Genomic DNA, 15,989 nt, shown 5'->3' on the forward strand with positions numbered 1-15,989 from the left:
TATTATCAAGCTGATTCTGCATTCCCATGAGATTAGGCCAAAAATGTAAGAAGCATACAAATCTACCATTACCTCCAAAATAACTAATACTGTATAAATTTCTTTAGCATCTCCTCTTTGTATGTTAATGTAGTATCAAGTTTGTAATAAGTATAGACATCTGTTTTATTACTCCTATAAAAAATATAAGAGAACCAATCAATTAAAAAAAAATCAAAATTTTCTAGTTTATTTTGCTTGTTTTAATATTTAGTGCTTTCCATTAAGTCTGGTCTCTCTCTTTTTTGGCTTTTTTCTGATCCTCTCATCTAAGAGAACAATACAAATTTTGTCCAAAAAAAAAAAAAGGTTTCTGAAGACCAAAAAGTTAAAAAAATTAACCTTGTTTTGAAGTGGAGTACTAGAGCATCCAACTTTGCCCTTTTTTGGGCCTTTCTGGTCGTTGTGATTATGTGCACCTCTCATTCTATAGATATTACTGAACATATTGGCTACGTCATAATTCATGTTAATTAGTCAGATATCAATCACTTAGGACCAGAGAAATGCTCTCCCATAAGACAGATACGTAAACGAAAAACACGATGGTGTGGTGCCTTGTAGACCGAAAGATGCATGGGTAATTATTCATTAACTGCTCCAATTGATTTCTTAGGAAGATGGGATGCATGCTTTGACTTGGGAGGGTAAGAGAGTCACTGTAACACAACGGACAATAAATTTGCGTGGCATTGACATTAGCATTAGGGGCATCCAATATTTTGAACAGATAGTTTGATAACTTGTGTACATAGTTTGTACAAGAGATTTGATCCCTCATTCAATACATATGAATCCCACAAAATAAAAGAGATTCACTTGCCTTGAACGAGCGTATCTCTATATCCGGATGGGCTTATGCAAATATGTGTACCTAAGATTGCTAGGAGTAATAAAATGAATTGAATGAATAAATTACCTGTTATTAAAGTAAACAAACCCACTCATACTCGCAACCTCCTTAAGCGCCGCACTCCACCCCTTCACTTCCTCATCCGTCACTTTCTTTCCTTTGAAATCCAGATTTTTAGCTTGCTCCCTAATTTCCGACGGCTCCACCTCATAGAACACGGGAAAAATAACATGATCTGACTTCTTCTTGCGGTGTTCGAGAATCGTCTGGATTTCAAACAGGCACGATTTCGAAGTGGCATAGTTTTTCGATAACACGATCACCGACATGCTGGAGTTCCAAATTGCTTTCTGCAACTCAGATTTGATGTTCTCACCCTTCTCAATCCCTTCATTGTCCCTAAATGTTTCAAACCCCTCTCGCTTCAAAGCCTCGTAGAGTTCATCGGTGAATTTGTTACGGGTGTCTGAGCCCCTAAAGCTCAAGAAAATGTCGTAACTACATTTGAATTCAGAATTCGAAGAGGAGGCCATCGACGAACTCAGGATGTTTTTTTTTCAGACAGACATGTTCTTCTTGACCAACCCTGCGAATTGACCAGTTTTGTATCATTCAAAAATCACGTAAATTAAGCTCTCAAAATTCTCATAAAAATTTCAACAACAGAGACAGTTTATATACACCTGCCACCAATAGGTTTTCTTCATTATATTTTTGTTATATAAGGTGTTTTTAGTCCTCTTATGAAAGTTTCTGGGCGTGGGTTTTTGGTCTTGGATCGTGTGGTTGTTTTTGCCGCAGTTGAGGGTTTGTTGCTCTCTCCGTTTGGAGGTCAGTCATGGCTGACTCGCTAGAAAAACCAGGTGCGAGAATCTAGTGGTAATCTTGGGTAGCTAGGCCTCTTGATTTGGTTATTGACTCCCTTTGGGACGATATCCAACTTCGATTGTTGATGTACTCGGTTGTTTTTGATATAATACAACTCCTATCATTTTGGCCGGAAAAAAAAAAAAGAAAAACTAAACAAGCATGAAACGTACTCCTAATAATCCAAATCTCGATCCTTGTAAGTTGTAACGTACATAACAGAAGAAAATTTAGTTTCAAACATCAAACTGAAAATGCATTAACTAAGCTTAATTAACAAAATTAAGAAAGCTACCTCTAGAACGACATTTTTTTAGAACTAAAACGCATATAGTCTTTGAAATCAAGTAAATAAACGTCCGACTATCAAAAAAGTAAATAAACGTCCCAAAAGCCTCACCACACAATTGACACAAGTCAAGCACATAGACAAATTAAGGGGAGGGGGAAAAATGAACCCAAAAGTGAAAAAGAAAGAGTTGTCTTACTTGGTCGCGAAATAGCAACAGATCGATGCAGTTAATGACGACCAAGATTGTTGATTTTGTTATGTTCGTACTAATTAACTACAGACATATTCTTCTGTACCGACCCTGCGAACTGAACGGTTTCGTATCATTCCTTCAGGAATCACGTAAATTAAATTAAGCTCTCAAAATTCTCATAAAAACTTCAACAGTGTAGTATGGTGTGGAGCAATTGGGAAAGAGGAAGAGAGAGATGAAGAAAGAGAGAGAAAGCAATTGGAAGGAAGGAGGAATCTTCTCGAGTCAAATTAGGCAACCCACAGGAATGGTAGAGCTCCACTTCCTACCACATATTCTCTACTGGAAGAGATAATGGGATAGGGGGATCAGAAATTTGTGTGGATAGCACGGCTGTAATGGGAAAAGGCTGCCTTTTTCGAAGAAAATTCATGAGATTCTCCCCCGCGTTTTCACATTAGGAAAATACTCCCTACGTCTTTTTAATTCCTAAACACTGCCCATATCTCTTTGTGTTTTCTATGTTTATTACCCCAGTAACAAAACGAACGAAAAAATATTCGAAATTTGGTGGAGTATCATTTTTCCCCTGCGAGAAACTTTTAAAGTTTAAGTGTGTGGGCCCCATATATATTTGAGGGATTCTGGATCACTAAAGATATGTACATTACTTTTTTACACTACATTATGTGGGGTCAATTTCGGGTCCTAAAAAGCTTCAAAAAAATATTGATAAATTTTAAAATATTATTTATGAGATCTTGTAAAAAATCAGCTCTAACGGATATCGGTAAGTATTACTTCTGGATTCGTAGGGGTGAAACTGCTCAACTGCTCAGTTTCGCCGTTATGAATCTAGAAATAATACTTACCGATTTCCGTTGGAGTTGATTTTTTATAGGGCTCCATAAAATAATATTTTAGAATTTATGAATATTTTCTGAATTTTTGTGAAACCCGAAATGGACCTCACATAAAATATAGTATAACGTGCAGTATAACTATGTAGTGTATGTAGCATTCATCTATATAAATGGTGTTATGTTTGAATTATTGCGTACCTATACTTTTTCTTTCTTTTTTTTTTTGTGGGGGAAAAAAACTTGACCCTCAGTACGTATATGTACCGAACACAGCTACAAGTGGCAGGGGTTTGGCTTATGGGCAGGGTTTGGAAGTTAAAAAAAGATAAGTATTGAAACATTCATCACTAGGAGTGGAATGTAACTTTTCACATCAAACAAAACCTGAGTTTCCTCATATTTCTGAAATTTTCCAAACCCATTCTTAAGCGAAGTGCTTGATCAATTAAAAATAATAAGGAACCTATCAATTAAAAATGATAAAAATTGATGGAGAATGCGGTTATCAATTTGGAGAATGTCAAAATCTACCTAAAATTTTGGGGGCACAAGGCACAAGTCTTTTTCGCCTTCCCCTCAGCAGGTCTGTTGTGTACTTTCCACTTTCCAGGATGGTTCCCTTCTCATTTGCGAGATGAATATAGTTTAGCTTACCTACACCTCGACCAATCCCAAGAGACATATCTCACATTCTACTAGCGGGACTTCATTTAAAGTCAAAGCAAAACTTTGTATCGATTGGTTCCAAAGGAGTTGATGCACCTAAAAGATTTCGAATATGAGATTTTAGGATAAAGCAAATCACTCAATTTTGACCACTAGGTCAACCCCTTAGTGTTATGGTTGGCAATTTGTAGTCCTACGAATTCATGCTTCTAATACAAAAAGTCTGTTTGCACAAACATTGAAGCTTAGATCTTGCACGTATCCTTTTTCTGCAGAGCCCACCTCAGGTCTTGTAAAGATGATCTTTGCAATGAATTTTGTTTTGTAAGTGTCGTTGAACCTTTATCAATACTATAACTTTTCTCTTTTGTTAGGAAAAAAAAATAAAGATTTGCCACTGGGTCAGTAGATCACTAAATCAGAGAGCACCACCACAAATATGGATGGGAAAACAATGAAAACAACGGATAAAAAAACTCAAATGAATAATCCCACAATCCACGCTACACAAAGTTTTAAGAACAATACCCGAATACAAAGCAGAGGAGGAGGGTAAAGTCATAACATGCTACAACTGGACTTCTGCGATTCAAAAACAAACTACTGTCCCTACAGAATAATTCAAAATAACTTGAACCCTCAACCGTACAACCGGAGAATGACCCGTGCAACACCATCCATTGGATCTGTTTAAGAAATAAGTAAAACGACCAATTCAATAAAAAGCAACTGTAGACAAGAACTTGTTTGGCCAAGTTAAAGAAAAAAATGAGTTGGGAGCAATACGAGCGGGTTCAATAGTCTTTAGAGAACAAATTAAATTGTTCCATACATACAAATCAAAATTTTATTACTCAACGTGGGTATCTAAATTTCTTCAAACTGCATGAGCGCAGGATTGGGGTCAAAACCACAGTGTTATTTGTTCAAGGGAAAAAGAAATAATTTTATTTGTTCAAGGGAAAAAGAAATAATCCACCGGTTTGCAAGACAATCTGATAGAAACTAAAAAGATGATCATGATTCACAATAATTTTGCTAATCACAATGTTAAGGGGATTCTTCTGTTCCATCCTCACAAAGTATAAACACAAGAAAGTAGCAAGAGGTCACTTACCTCATTTGTTGACATGAATCGAATCCAAAGACAGATGAAAGGACATCACCAGATTTGCGGGCAATTTGTTTTTTTTTTTTTTTAAAAGCAAACAAAGTAATATTTCATTGATATAACAAAATATTACAAGAAGAAGGAAATAGATGAGACAATCCTAAGAAATCCTAAACTGCAGTTGGCAAGGTACCATTACACTCTAAATATCAATTTTTTCATGCGAAGACTCCCGCATCTTCTTTGTGCTCTAAAAAGATCCAAACGATTTGAATACCAAAAATGCCCCTTTAACTTATTTCTTGCCCTTAACCTTTTTACTTGCTTTGCATTTGAAATCTTCCCCAATTTCTTGTCTGGCTCCACCCCTTGAATTGAATTCTCACTTATCTTGTCAGGCAATTTGTTGAGATCAATCAAATCGTCATTAGAGTCCTCAGAATAATCGTCTTCACAGCCTTTATAGTCCAACAACCATTTGGTAAAACCTAGAAAATGAATCAAAGAAAACGTCAAAAATAACAAATCCAAGACATAATTTAAGACTAGCTACTATTTCATTCGCCCATATCAAGAAATGATATGTAACAAGGTAAAAACAAGTGGGACTTGTATAAACAAGTACAGATAATGCTTGATTCATCTTTCAGTGACTGAACTATGCTTTGGAAATTACATTATACATATGTTCAAGTCGAGACACACTCTAGCAACTCAAGCAATCGAATCTATATACATGTAACAAAGCACCTTTTTACTACTTAAAATTTAATTTTTCGTCATTACATTTTCAATCAATAATCTTTTTTGTAATTTACTAATTTGTAGCTGCATAAATTAAAAAGAATAAGGAATTATATTTGAATGTGATCACATTTTCATTATAAATGCATATATGATTTTCTCATAACTTTGCACAACTTTGGCGTTTGATATAATTAATGTTATTCTGCATTACTTGAAATTATGATAGAATATAAATATTATCCTTTTCATTTTACAGATGAAAGTAGTAAGTTCACGTGTAATGACTAAGCCACGTAAGGTAAAACATAAAACAAGTAGCTTAAGATTTATTAAAGTACATCAACTAAATCAAGTAGAGTCACGTCACAAGACTCACAAGTCACAACCATCAACAATACCAGTAATTTTTACTTATAAACATGTGAAATTACCTTACGAAAAAAAAGTCTCATGGATTGCACGAATCAACTACTTGTATTTTCTTATGGAAAGTTACAAGTTGCATGCCAGGCCTAATTTTTGGTCAATCGAAAACATGCAAAAAAAAAATTTACTACTAACTAAATATACTGAACTACAAAGGTTTTGATGCCAAAACAAAAGAAAAAATAGTCTATTCTGAAAAATCATTGAATGCTCCAGCCTGGCAGCCTCCAGGGGTAATTGATCAGATCACTTTGACAAAATTGGGTTAAACACAATACAAAGAGCTGGCATGGGGGCCACTACACCAATAATGCAACTACTTTCAAATAAGACACGACATAATGATATTTACCTATACAAGGCTGAAGAATTGTTTTGGTGAGGGGATCATCCCATTGCAGAGACTCCCACCATTTTTCGTGTACAACAATGCGCTTGAGAGCAGGTGGTGGTGTTGCTTGCTCGCCATCCATATGCAGCGAAAGCGGCAGTCTCCTAACCATCGGGCATTTAAGCAATTGAACTCTTGTTATAGATGGACACACCATCACCCCATTATATATACTCTTCAGTCTTGGTAGGTCAACTAGTTCTAAGTGCATGAGTTTTGGGAGACTGATTGAGTTGTTATAATCTTGATGATTGCTCCAATCACTCGTCTCTGCTATTTCGACTATTATATCCTCCACATTCTCACACTGCCATACAGAAAGTTTCTCGAGGTTTGGGAAGTTCTGCAATAACTGGACAGGAAAAATATTCAACACAGCGTCACAATTATTGATGGACAATTCTTTTAGGTTGAAATAAATGTTGTGTGGTGGGGCAATCCCGTCAAAGAGTAACCTTAATCTGGGTAACTCAGTCAAAATAAAGAACTCGACGGTTCCTAGAGGGATCTGGCCATCTTCTGAAAAGGTAGATGATGAAAAGATGGATTCTAACCCGTTACAATGATTGACTAAACATTTACGTAAATCTTTGGCATCTTTGAAGCATGGAATAGCTGATAAGCTAATGGGATCGTGGAATCCATCAACCGCAAAGGACTCTATATCTGCGGGGAGCACTGGCTGATATACTAAACTTCCAAAAGGTACAGATTTATAACTGATATTAAACTCTTTTCTCAGATCTCTTTCGAACAGAAGACGTTCTTCTCCCACTATAAGACGGTACTTCTGCAACCCTTGGAACTGCTGAGATATTGCATACCTAGTAAGCTCCTGTACACTGCGAAAGTGGACAGCGACAACTTTTAATTGACGCAAGCACAGGAGACCTTCTGTGGACACTTCTACTCCTGTCTCGTCAATTCTAAGGTATTGGAGTTTTGAGAGCCTACGTAACTTCCAGCTAGGAAACGTCCTTAATATTTTATTACCTGAGAGGTCGAATTTTCTGAGATTAACCAATTCTTCAATACCTTCCGGTAATTCTTCAATTTCGCTATCAGTCAGTACAAACATTTTCAGAGCCTTCAACTTCTCCAGTGACGGCACATTCTTTAATTGGTTACACCTGTTCAGAATTAATGCATGCAAATTCTCCAAGTTGGAGATGGACTCTGGCAGTGACGTTATTCTCCTCATGGACAAATCCAATACCTCAAGACAAGGCATATTGGAGAAGAAACAATTTGGAATCACTTCTAACATTGACGGATAGCTAATATTCAAAAGTAAGGTGGTAAGCCGGGGGCAGACAGGTGGTGTAATTGGAAGTTCACTTATCAAACTATCCATGAAGGAAATCCTCTGAAGATCATCAGACCAAAGTTCATATGGTACCCTTTTTTTTGTCTCACCAGCATTTACCATGAATCTAGGACTACTTGCTGTTATTTTGAGAGCCATATCTCTGATCAAATCATGCATCCTAACACATTCTTGTTTGTATATATCGGTAACGCAATCCAATAAGCAGCTACTTGTTAGTTTTCCCAATATAGCGTGACCCTTGTCCAACTGTGCTTCTTCACTATCCATGTCAGCGATTAATTCCTCTGCAATCCAATACTCTATCAGCTCATTCACAGGGATGAAACGGTCTGCAGGATACAAGGAACAATACAAGAAACAATCTTGGAACACCTTATTTTCTAGGCGACTATAACTAAATTTGAGTTGCTCAAAAACCTTACTTACATCATCGCTGGCGTCTTCCGTCGAAGTGATCAATTCATTTAGTGCATTTCTCCAGTCACGGATTCCTTTCAAATCCCGACAACTTCCAGCTAACGTAACAATTGCAAGCGGCAGACATGCACATTCTTTGGCAATTTTAGCTGCAATTTCTTCCACATCTGGAGCAAGCACCGAGTCATTTCCAACAACTATGCTGCGAAATAGAGTCAGCGCTTCCTCCTCTGTGAGAAGATCCACTTTTACAGGTGTACACTTCATCCTTTTACACACTTCTAACGATCGTGTAGTAAGAACAAGTTTACACCCGTTAGATCTCTTCGGTTCTGGAACACCCACGCTGTCCAGATCAAATCTCTCCCATACATCATCTAAGATAAGGGCGTACCTTTTCTGTCGGTTGAGCACTGCATGTAATTCTAATGCTCTTATTGTTTCGTCCTCATCATCCGAAAACCTAAGTTTTAGTGCCTTAGCTATGTCGCTCTGTAGCTTTGTAATATCGAATGTTTTAGATACAGTGACCCAATACACATTATCAAACTTGCCTTTTTCTTCCAAGAGCTGATTGTGAATGTACTTCATGGTGGTTGTTTTGCCAACGCCCCCCATTCCATAAACACCAATCTTTGTGACGTCATCATTCGTCACGCATTTCCAAATGTTCTCTGTGTTCCTTGCCTTTGTGCATTTAACAAAATCTTCCGTTAGTGGTTGCAACAGTCTACCGGTTGTTTCTTCATCAATCATCAAACTATTAAAATCACTGCCCTTTTTCTGGAGTTCTTGCACCTCTAGAATCTTCTTGGCGATATCCTTTCCCAACCGCATACGCGAGGAGACATTCGTCGTTTCTCCAACTACTTCTTGCTCAAGCCTTTGCACATCATCTTTAAACCGTTGCACATTTGTGAGCCAAACTTCAACTTCTTTCTTTGGTCTTTTCCCTGGCCGGCGCTCCGCATTGCTAATTTGTGAATTTATGTCATTCTCTTGACCACTCAAGTACTCTACCTTTCTCTTGAGATTTTGCATGTTTTCGTTAAGATCCTGCAAACAAAAAGTAAAGGATTGTGGTCACGAGGAAATCATGAAGAGTACTTCACTAGTATTTTGATGGTTTAATTCTATTTTGCTATATTTTCTTGACAAAAAGAAAACTCTCGAACCTAGTGGTTATGATAATTCTTGGTGAAAAAAAACCAATCTTGTTGGCCAGCTAATGCAACCATTGGTCCGTTAATCCCTATCATCAAGGACAAGAGGAAAACCTCCAAGTCTCCAACATCCATCATCAACATTGTTTACTTTGCGCTCTTCTTTGGCCATAAAAAAAAAATTAATCTCATAGTTATCCTTCCAAACAAACATTCACTACTACAATATTGTTAAAAGATGACGCTTGAAAAAGTGAAAAGATGTCAGTTTTCGAAAAAACCGTAATTAAAAAAATTGCCATAGATAAATAATGTCAGTCATCTAAAAAACTATGATATAATATATTTATAATGTCACTTTCTAAAATAGTGACATAACTATTCTTACTTTTTAATGTCAGTTTTTCCTAAACTGTGATCTAATATATTTATGATGTCACTTTCTAAAATAGTGACATAACTATTCTTTCTTTTTAATGTCAGTTTCTTTTAAACTGTGATCTAACATATTTATGATGTCACTTTGTAAAATAGTGACATAACTATTCTTTCTTTTTAATGTCAGTTTCTTTTAAACTGTGATCTAATATATTTATGATGTCACTTTGTAAAATAGTGACATAACTATTCTTTCTTTTAATGTCAGTTTTCACCTAAACTGTGATCTAATATATTTGTGATGTCACTTTGTAAAATAGTGACATAATTATTCTTTCTTTTTAATGTCATTTTTTCCTTATAAGTGACATTGAAGAACAAAAATTTGTTTTTGGAAAAAACGGCATCATCTATGAGCGTTGTTACTTTGAAATCTCAAATCGGGAGCAGGTCGTTACATATGGTATCAGAGCTTGTATCAACCGAAAATGTGAGACAGAATCTCAACATCATACGAGGACGTGTATTCCTAAGTGGGGGAGATTGTGACGCCTGCCCCTGGGGAGTTCCAGGTAGTGGTCAACCGGCTTGAGCACAGTTGGGACCCGTGCGAGGGGCTATCGGATCGGTGACTAGAAGAGTCAACCGATGGTAGTCCCACATCGCTTGGTGAAGTGTAAGTTGTGTGCTATAAATAATATATCGTCATCCTATCTTGGACAATGACTTTTAAAGCTATGAGGGTGCCAAAGCCAATTGAAACTTCATAGTTAAGCGTGCTTGCACTGGAGTAATTCTGGGATGAGTGACCTCATTGGGAGGTTTGATGGGGTTTGGTGTTCAAAGCGGACACAATATTATACAGGGCGGGAGCGGATCGTTATAAAAGATGACGGCTTTAAAGCACTTTAATGACGTTTCACAACTGTCATCTTTTACTTTCAATTACGTTTATAAACCGTCATCTTTATAGATATTAATGACAGTCTCAAGTACTTTAATGACATTTCACAAATGTCATCTTTTACTTTCAATTACGTTTATAAAGCGTCATCTTTATAGATATTAATGACAGTTTCAAACCGTCATTTTAAGATTCAGACTTTTAATGACAGCTCCATAGATGACAGTTTCAAAATTGTCATCTTTCGCGTTTAATGACACTTTTAAACTGTCATCTTTTACGATTATTGTAGTAGTGATTTGGATAAAAACAAGCAGCTCATGATATCCAGGGGCAGAGGTGTGTTGGGGCTGGCAAGGGTCCCGGTAACCCCCAAATACTCTATATTTTTAAAACAAATTTAGTATACTTAAACACTAAGGCTCCGTTCAGTTGCCAGGGATGTTGTACAGAAAAGTTATTCTCAGGAAAAGTCAAGTAAAGTGAAGTAAAAGAAAAAGAAATCTATTTTCCTGTGAGTGTTCATTCGACAAAAAAATTTTGCAGGAAAACTTAAGTTTAGTGGTTCATTTGTCGAGAAAAGACACTTATGAGAAACTTCTTTATTTCTCATGGCTTAAAGTAACTTTGAGAGCTAACACATACCGAAAAATGTATTTTATCTAATGCAAAGCCTTAACATGAAGCTTAAAAAATAAGTAGATGATAACTAAATAAACAAATTTTAAACAACTATACTTGATTAGTTGCCAATACAAAAACTTATTGATAAACTGATGATTAGTAAGTACAAAACAAAACTGAAGACTAATGACAAGATAAATAAATACTTCTAAAAAAAATCAATTACTAATTTTTTCCACAACAATTATCTCAGAAAGCACCACAGTAGTCGAAATTGTTGTTACTCACGTAAATCTCAAAGTGCCTTTTTAAGAATCTAATTCGTATTTTTTTGGTATTGGAGTCATTTGCTTGTTTTCTTACCTGCCAATTATTTTGGCCCCATAATGGAGAAAACTTTTCCGCAAAATCCTATGCTTTTGGCCAGATCACTTTTGCAAGAAAGTAAATCTTGCAGGAAAACTTAAGAACATGTTTCCCACTACTTTCTTGGCAACTAAACACTGCAAAACTTATGAGAAAGTTGATTTTTCCATCCTTTCCTGTACTTTCCGGACAACTGAACAGAGCCTAAGGATATAAGTATGCGATTAGTCTCAAATTAAGTTTGGTCTTTAATTCAACTTAGGCCATCCATTGTGGTATAATCAAAAGTCAATTGTTAATAAAGTTAACAATGTTGATGCAAAAGATGGCTCATAATGATATAATCAAACTTAGCAACATCTTTAAAAATAATTAAATTTTGGGTTTTGGATAACCAAAACTAGCAACCTTTTTCAATAATCAAAATTTGTGGACCCCACACCACATAAATTAACTAGTTCCAAAATTTGTATAGCGCGTGTTTCAACTGGTATTTTCTTATTTTCTTCTTCGCCTGCTCTATATCTTGTTCACTTCACCCATAAATTGTTTCTCTTTCTTTCCCTCCAAAAGTAAAGCTCATATCTCTCGATCATCTACAATTTAACCCATCGTTGCCGGATTAAGGTATTTCACTTTACTTTCCCATTTCGATTTCACTCCTTTTTCGTTCCTCCTCCTGTGGTTGAGTACATGAAGAACCTTGCATTCTTCTCCAAATTCAAGAACACATTTGATTTTTTTTTTTGGAAGATTAAGAGAGTGATAGATTTGTGATATTAGTTTGGTTAGATAGGCTACAGAAATAGGAAAAAAAAAAAAGAAGTTCCGAAGTTGTTTTGATAGAGAACACTAGGAAGAACACCATATGTTTGATAAAATGACTAAACCAGTAAAATGCCTAAGTCAGTCATCAACGAATTCTAAAATAGTCAAATTGCTAGAGATGAGTAATGTCAATTGTGTAAGTGGATCAACATTGTAGTGGAATTGTAATGGATCCCTTAATTATTTTAGTTATGGACTAGAAGTGACCATTATGGATCCCAACATTATTAAGCTTGGCAATCTTTTAAATGAATAATCAAAAGCTGATGTGTCTACTTTTAACTATCCATTTTTTATTATACCACTTTGAATGGCCTTATTACCTTGATCTTTAACAATTTCTCCTTCAACAAGACATAACCAAATGGAGGATAATATATTTGATTGTTGTAGTTACTAAAAGAAAACACACAACACTTTACGTATAGAGTGTTATACACGAAGGAAAAGAATGTATATAATGAGAGTGTATTTTTGATAATAAGAATCTATATTTGTCAATTCGATTCCTTTGTGATAAAAATCCCGGCTTCGGTATTTGACTTATCTAGTGTGGTTTGAAATGTATACAACTTTAGCAACTGCCTCATATCTATTCCCCCCTTCCACATAGTAAAAGAAAGCAACCACAAACAATCACGCTTTGTTTGATAATATCCGTACTTACCCTCAGGTGCTTGTCGGTTTGCTTGCTTTTGAGTGCACCAATAATTTCCTTAATGAACTCGGCTTCATACCTAAAATTTCAATTTAATAAGCCAAATGAAGCTCAGTATATCAGAAAAGATTTGAAAGGATAAACCAAATTTCCATGCACATACCAAAACTAGTACACAAATTATAAAAAGTCCCCACACACAACCACGTGTGTCAAGAAGATCAATGAACTCAAAATTTGGTCAAGAGTAGCATTACTTTCCGTCGACTTCCAACCATAGACGGATCCAAGGTGGGCGGGCTATGACCACCTCCAATTTGGGAAAACCTATAAATACATAAAAATAAATTCCATACAACATTTAACATATTGGGCCCCATAACTTGTCAAAATGGACAATAAAATATGCGTTTAATTCCCATGCATGGCATTAGGGGCCTCCAATATGTTGAACAGATAGCTTGATAGCTTGTGTGCACAATTTGTACAGAGTGTTCGGAATACAAACACCAGTTCCTCTCTATACCGAATCCCTCCTGTTCCCGTGTACCCGCGATATTGAGCAATTAGATCATGTATTTGAATTTATGTATTTTAAAACTGCCATGTAATTAATCTAACGGTTAAAAATGTATGGGAACCAAAATATAGAAGAAAGCTGGTAGAGAGAATTTGACCCCTTTTTTTTTTTTTTAACGCGATTTGATCCCTCATTCAATACATATGAACCCCACAAAATAGAAGAGACTCACTTGCCTCGAACGAGCGTATCTTTGTATTCGGATGGGTGTATGCAAATATGTGTACCTAGAGCATCTCCAATCCTTACCGTATCTCTGTATTCGGATGGGTGTATGCAAATATGTGTACCTAGAGCATCTCCAAGCCTTACCCTTACCCTTCCTCAAATTTGGGTCAAATTTTGAGAAAAAATTCATTTTGGGTAGAAGCATCTCCAATGGCAAAACCCTATTTTGACCCAAATTTATCATTTTTGAAATACTTAGTGGCATTCGTGTAAATAACACGAGAGAATCCTCAAAATCAGAAGCTCCAATGTAGCTCTGGCGAAGCTCTGAACGTCTCATGTGCAGGTTGGAAGAGATGAGGTGGAAGTCATTGGGGCCGTTTTTTGATGAGTCACAGCAGAGGGAGATGTCGATCAGCACCATTGAACTTGAGAGCGTTGTGAAGCGAATCGAAAGAGCTTGGGCAGGACTAGGTTTTGAGACATGAACGTACAATGAGGTGTGGGTGTGAATATGTATCTACAATGTGTGTGTGTGTGTGTGTGAGAGAGAGAGAGAGAGAGAGAGAGGCGGAAAAATGGGTATGAGTCTGGTTTGTCTCAAATTTGCGAAAGAAAATGGGTAAAACTCAAAAATGGACAAGAGTCTGGGTCATGCTTGGAGATGAGTTTTTGATAATTTTATCCAAATTTTGGGTTTGGATCTTAAAATGGGTCAAGGCTGGAGATGTTAAAGACTACTAATGGAGAAATAAAATGAATTGAATGAATAAATTACCCATCAGTTTGATTTCCGGAAACCATGCCAGCCATACTCGCAACCTCCTTAAGCGCCGCACTCCATCCCTCCACTTCTTCAACCGTTGCTTTCTCTTCTCCGAAATCCAATTTTTTTGCTTGCTCCTTAATTTTCCCCGGATCCACCTCGTAGAACACGGGCAAAATAAAATGATCCGACTTCTTCTTGTAGTGTTCGAGAATCGTCTGGATTTCAAATAGGCACGATTTCGAAGTGGCGTAGGTTTCCGATAACACGATCACCGACATGCTAGAGTTCCAAATTGCTTTCTGCAACTCAGTTTTGATGTTCTCACCCCTCTCAATCCCTTCATTGTCCCTGAATGTTTCAAACCCCTCTCGCTTCAAAGCCTCGTAGAGGTGATCGGTGAACTTTTTACGGGTGTCTAAGCCCCTAAAACTCAAGAAAATGTCGTATGTACCTTGAAATTCAGAGTTCGAAGAGGAAGCCATCGAAGAAGAACCCAGAGATTGAGCTACGACTTCCGATCAGAAATTTTTTTCTTTTTCAAACAGACATGTTCTTCTTGACCGACCCTGCGAATTGAACGACTTCGTATCATTCAGAAATCAAATAAATTTTAAGCTCTCAAAATTCTCATAACTAAAAACTTCAACAACAGAGACAGAGGAAAGAGGGAAAAGAAAAAAGCTGAAGCCACAAGTGAAGAAGGAAGAGTACTCTCGTCTTTACGTTACATGGTGGCGAAATAGCAAGATGGCATTAAACAGTGTAGTCTGGTGTGGAGCAATTGGGAAAGAGGAAGAGAGAGATGAGAGAAGAAAGAGAGAGAAAGCAATTGGAAGAAGGAATCGTCGAATCAATGGGGCAACTACTGATAGGATTGAAGCCAGGGCCCCCCTGCTACCCGTAGAGAAGGCATGCAGCATGCCGCGTAGTGGCAAAGCTTTCTTCCCAAAAAGTAGAACTCTACTTTCCTACCACTTAATTTCTTTCGGCTACTTTTTTTTTTTTTTTTGAACAAAATTAAAGAGATTCCTCTTACCCCGCGTTTTTAAATTTGAAAAACAAACAAATAATGCAGTACACGGAAAATTTAGGGATACTTAAATAATCATCCCCTAGTCTAGTATAAGTTATGTTTTAATCTCGTCCACATTTTGGAATTATGTTTTCATCCTCAAATTCAAATAAACCCAATTTTACTTTTACTGTTGTATATACTCCCTATATAGGTACAAAATTTTGGGATAAAAAACTAATCTCTAAACTCCTCCACCATTATTTTAGGATATTCACAACTTACAATCCTCATTGTATGCTTCTTTCCGTTATCTGAATTTTCAAATCCCATGGAGGTTCAGA

At 36.6% G+C, this 15,989-nt stretch overlaps 2 protein-coding genes across 7 annotated transcripts in view; both read right to left on the reverse strand.

Annotated features, from left to right (window-relative positions):
* The window catches only part of LOC131307263 (disease resistance protein At4g27190-like), a 56,917-nt gene extending 47,387 nt beyond the window's left edge, over nucleotides 1-9,530 (reverse strand). Inside the window, exons 1-2 of one of the 5 annotated variants that reach the window (XM_058333675.1) lie at nucleotides 2,248-2,672; nucleotides 959-1,478 (exon numbers count right to left, since the gene is read on the reverse strand). In XM_058333675.1, the coding sequence (XP_058189658.1) occupies nucleotides 959-1,425 (467 nt within the window). In that variant the 5' untranslated portion in view covers nucleotides 1,426-1,478; nucleotides 2,248-2,672. Of the gene's footprint in view, nucleotides 1-958; nucleotides 1,479-2,247; nucleotides 2,673-9,370 lie in introns of those variants that run through there. The other 4 variants (XM_058333676.1, XM_058333678.1, XM_058333679.1 and 1 more) reach the window with 4 other exon arrangements.
* LOC131307265 (disease resistance protein At4g27190-like) lies at nucleotides 4,955-15,477 on the reverse strand. 2 transcript variants are annotated; one of them, XM_058333680.1, is made up of 5 exons: nucleotides 15,357-15,477; nucleotides 14,643-15,199; nucleotides 13,126-13,195; nucleotides 6,410-9,251; nucleotides 4,955-5,372 (listed from the first exon to the last, which is right to left on the reverse strand). In XM_058333680.1, exons 2-5 carry the CDS (start codon nucleotides 15,113-15,115, stop codon nucleotides 5,080-5,082), a joined length of 3,678 nt encoding a protein of 1,225 aa, XP_058189663.1. In that variant the 5' UTR covers nucleotides 15,116-15,199; nucleotides 15,357-15,477; the 3' UTR covers nucleotides 4,955-5,079. The 2 variants fall into 2 exon arrangements, with proteins under 2 accessions (XP_058189663.1, XP_058189664.1); XM_058333681.1 differs by lacking the exons at nucleotides 13,126-13,195; nucleotides 15,357-15,477 and having other exon boundaries at nucleotides 14,643-14,779.
* Between the last annotated feature and the right edge of the window lie 512 nt (nucleotides 15,478-15,989).

This window comes from Rhododendron vialii, chromosome 11a, assembly GCF_030253575.1.
Source record: "Rhododendron vialii isolate Sample 1 chromosome 11a, ASM3025357v1".
Lineage (NCBI taxonomy): Eukaryota > Viridiplantae > Streptophyta > Magnoliopsida > Ericales > Ericaceae > Rhododendron > Rhododendron vialii.

Excerpts from the sequence above, each read along its gene's own strand:
- LOC131307265 (XM_058333680.1), bottom strand. The coding sequence starts at position 15,115 with ATGGCTTCCTCTTCGAACTCTGAATTTCAAGGTACATACGACATTTTC. Across the intron at positions 13,196-14,642 it reads TCCGGAAATCAAACTGATGG|GTATGAAGCCGAGTTCATTA; the intron begins GTAATTTATTCA and ends TTGAAATTTTAG. Across the intron at positions 5,373-6,409 it reads AATTCTTCAGCCTTGTATAG|GTTTTACCAAATGGTTGTTG; the intron begins GTAAATATCATT and ends TTCATTTTCTAG.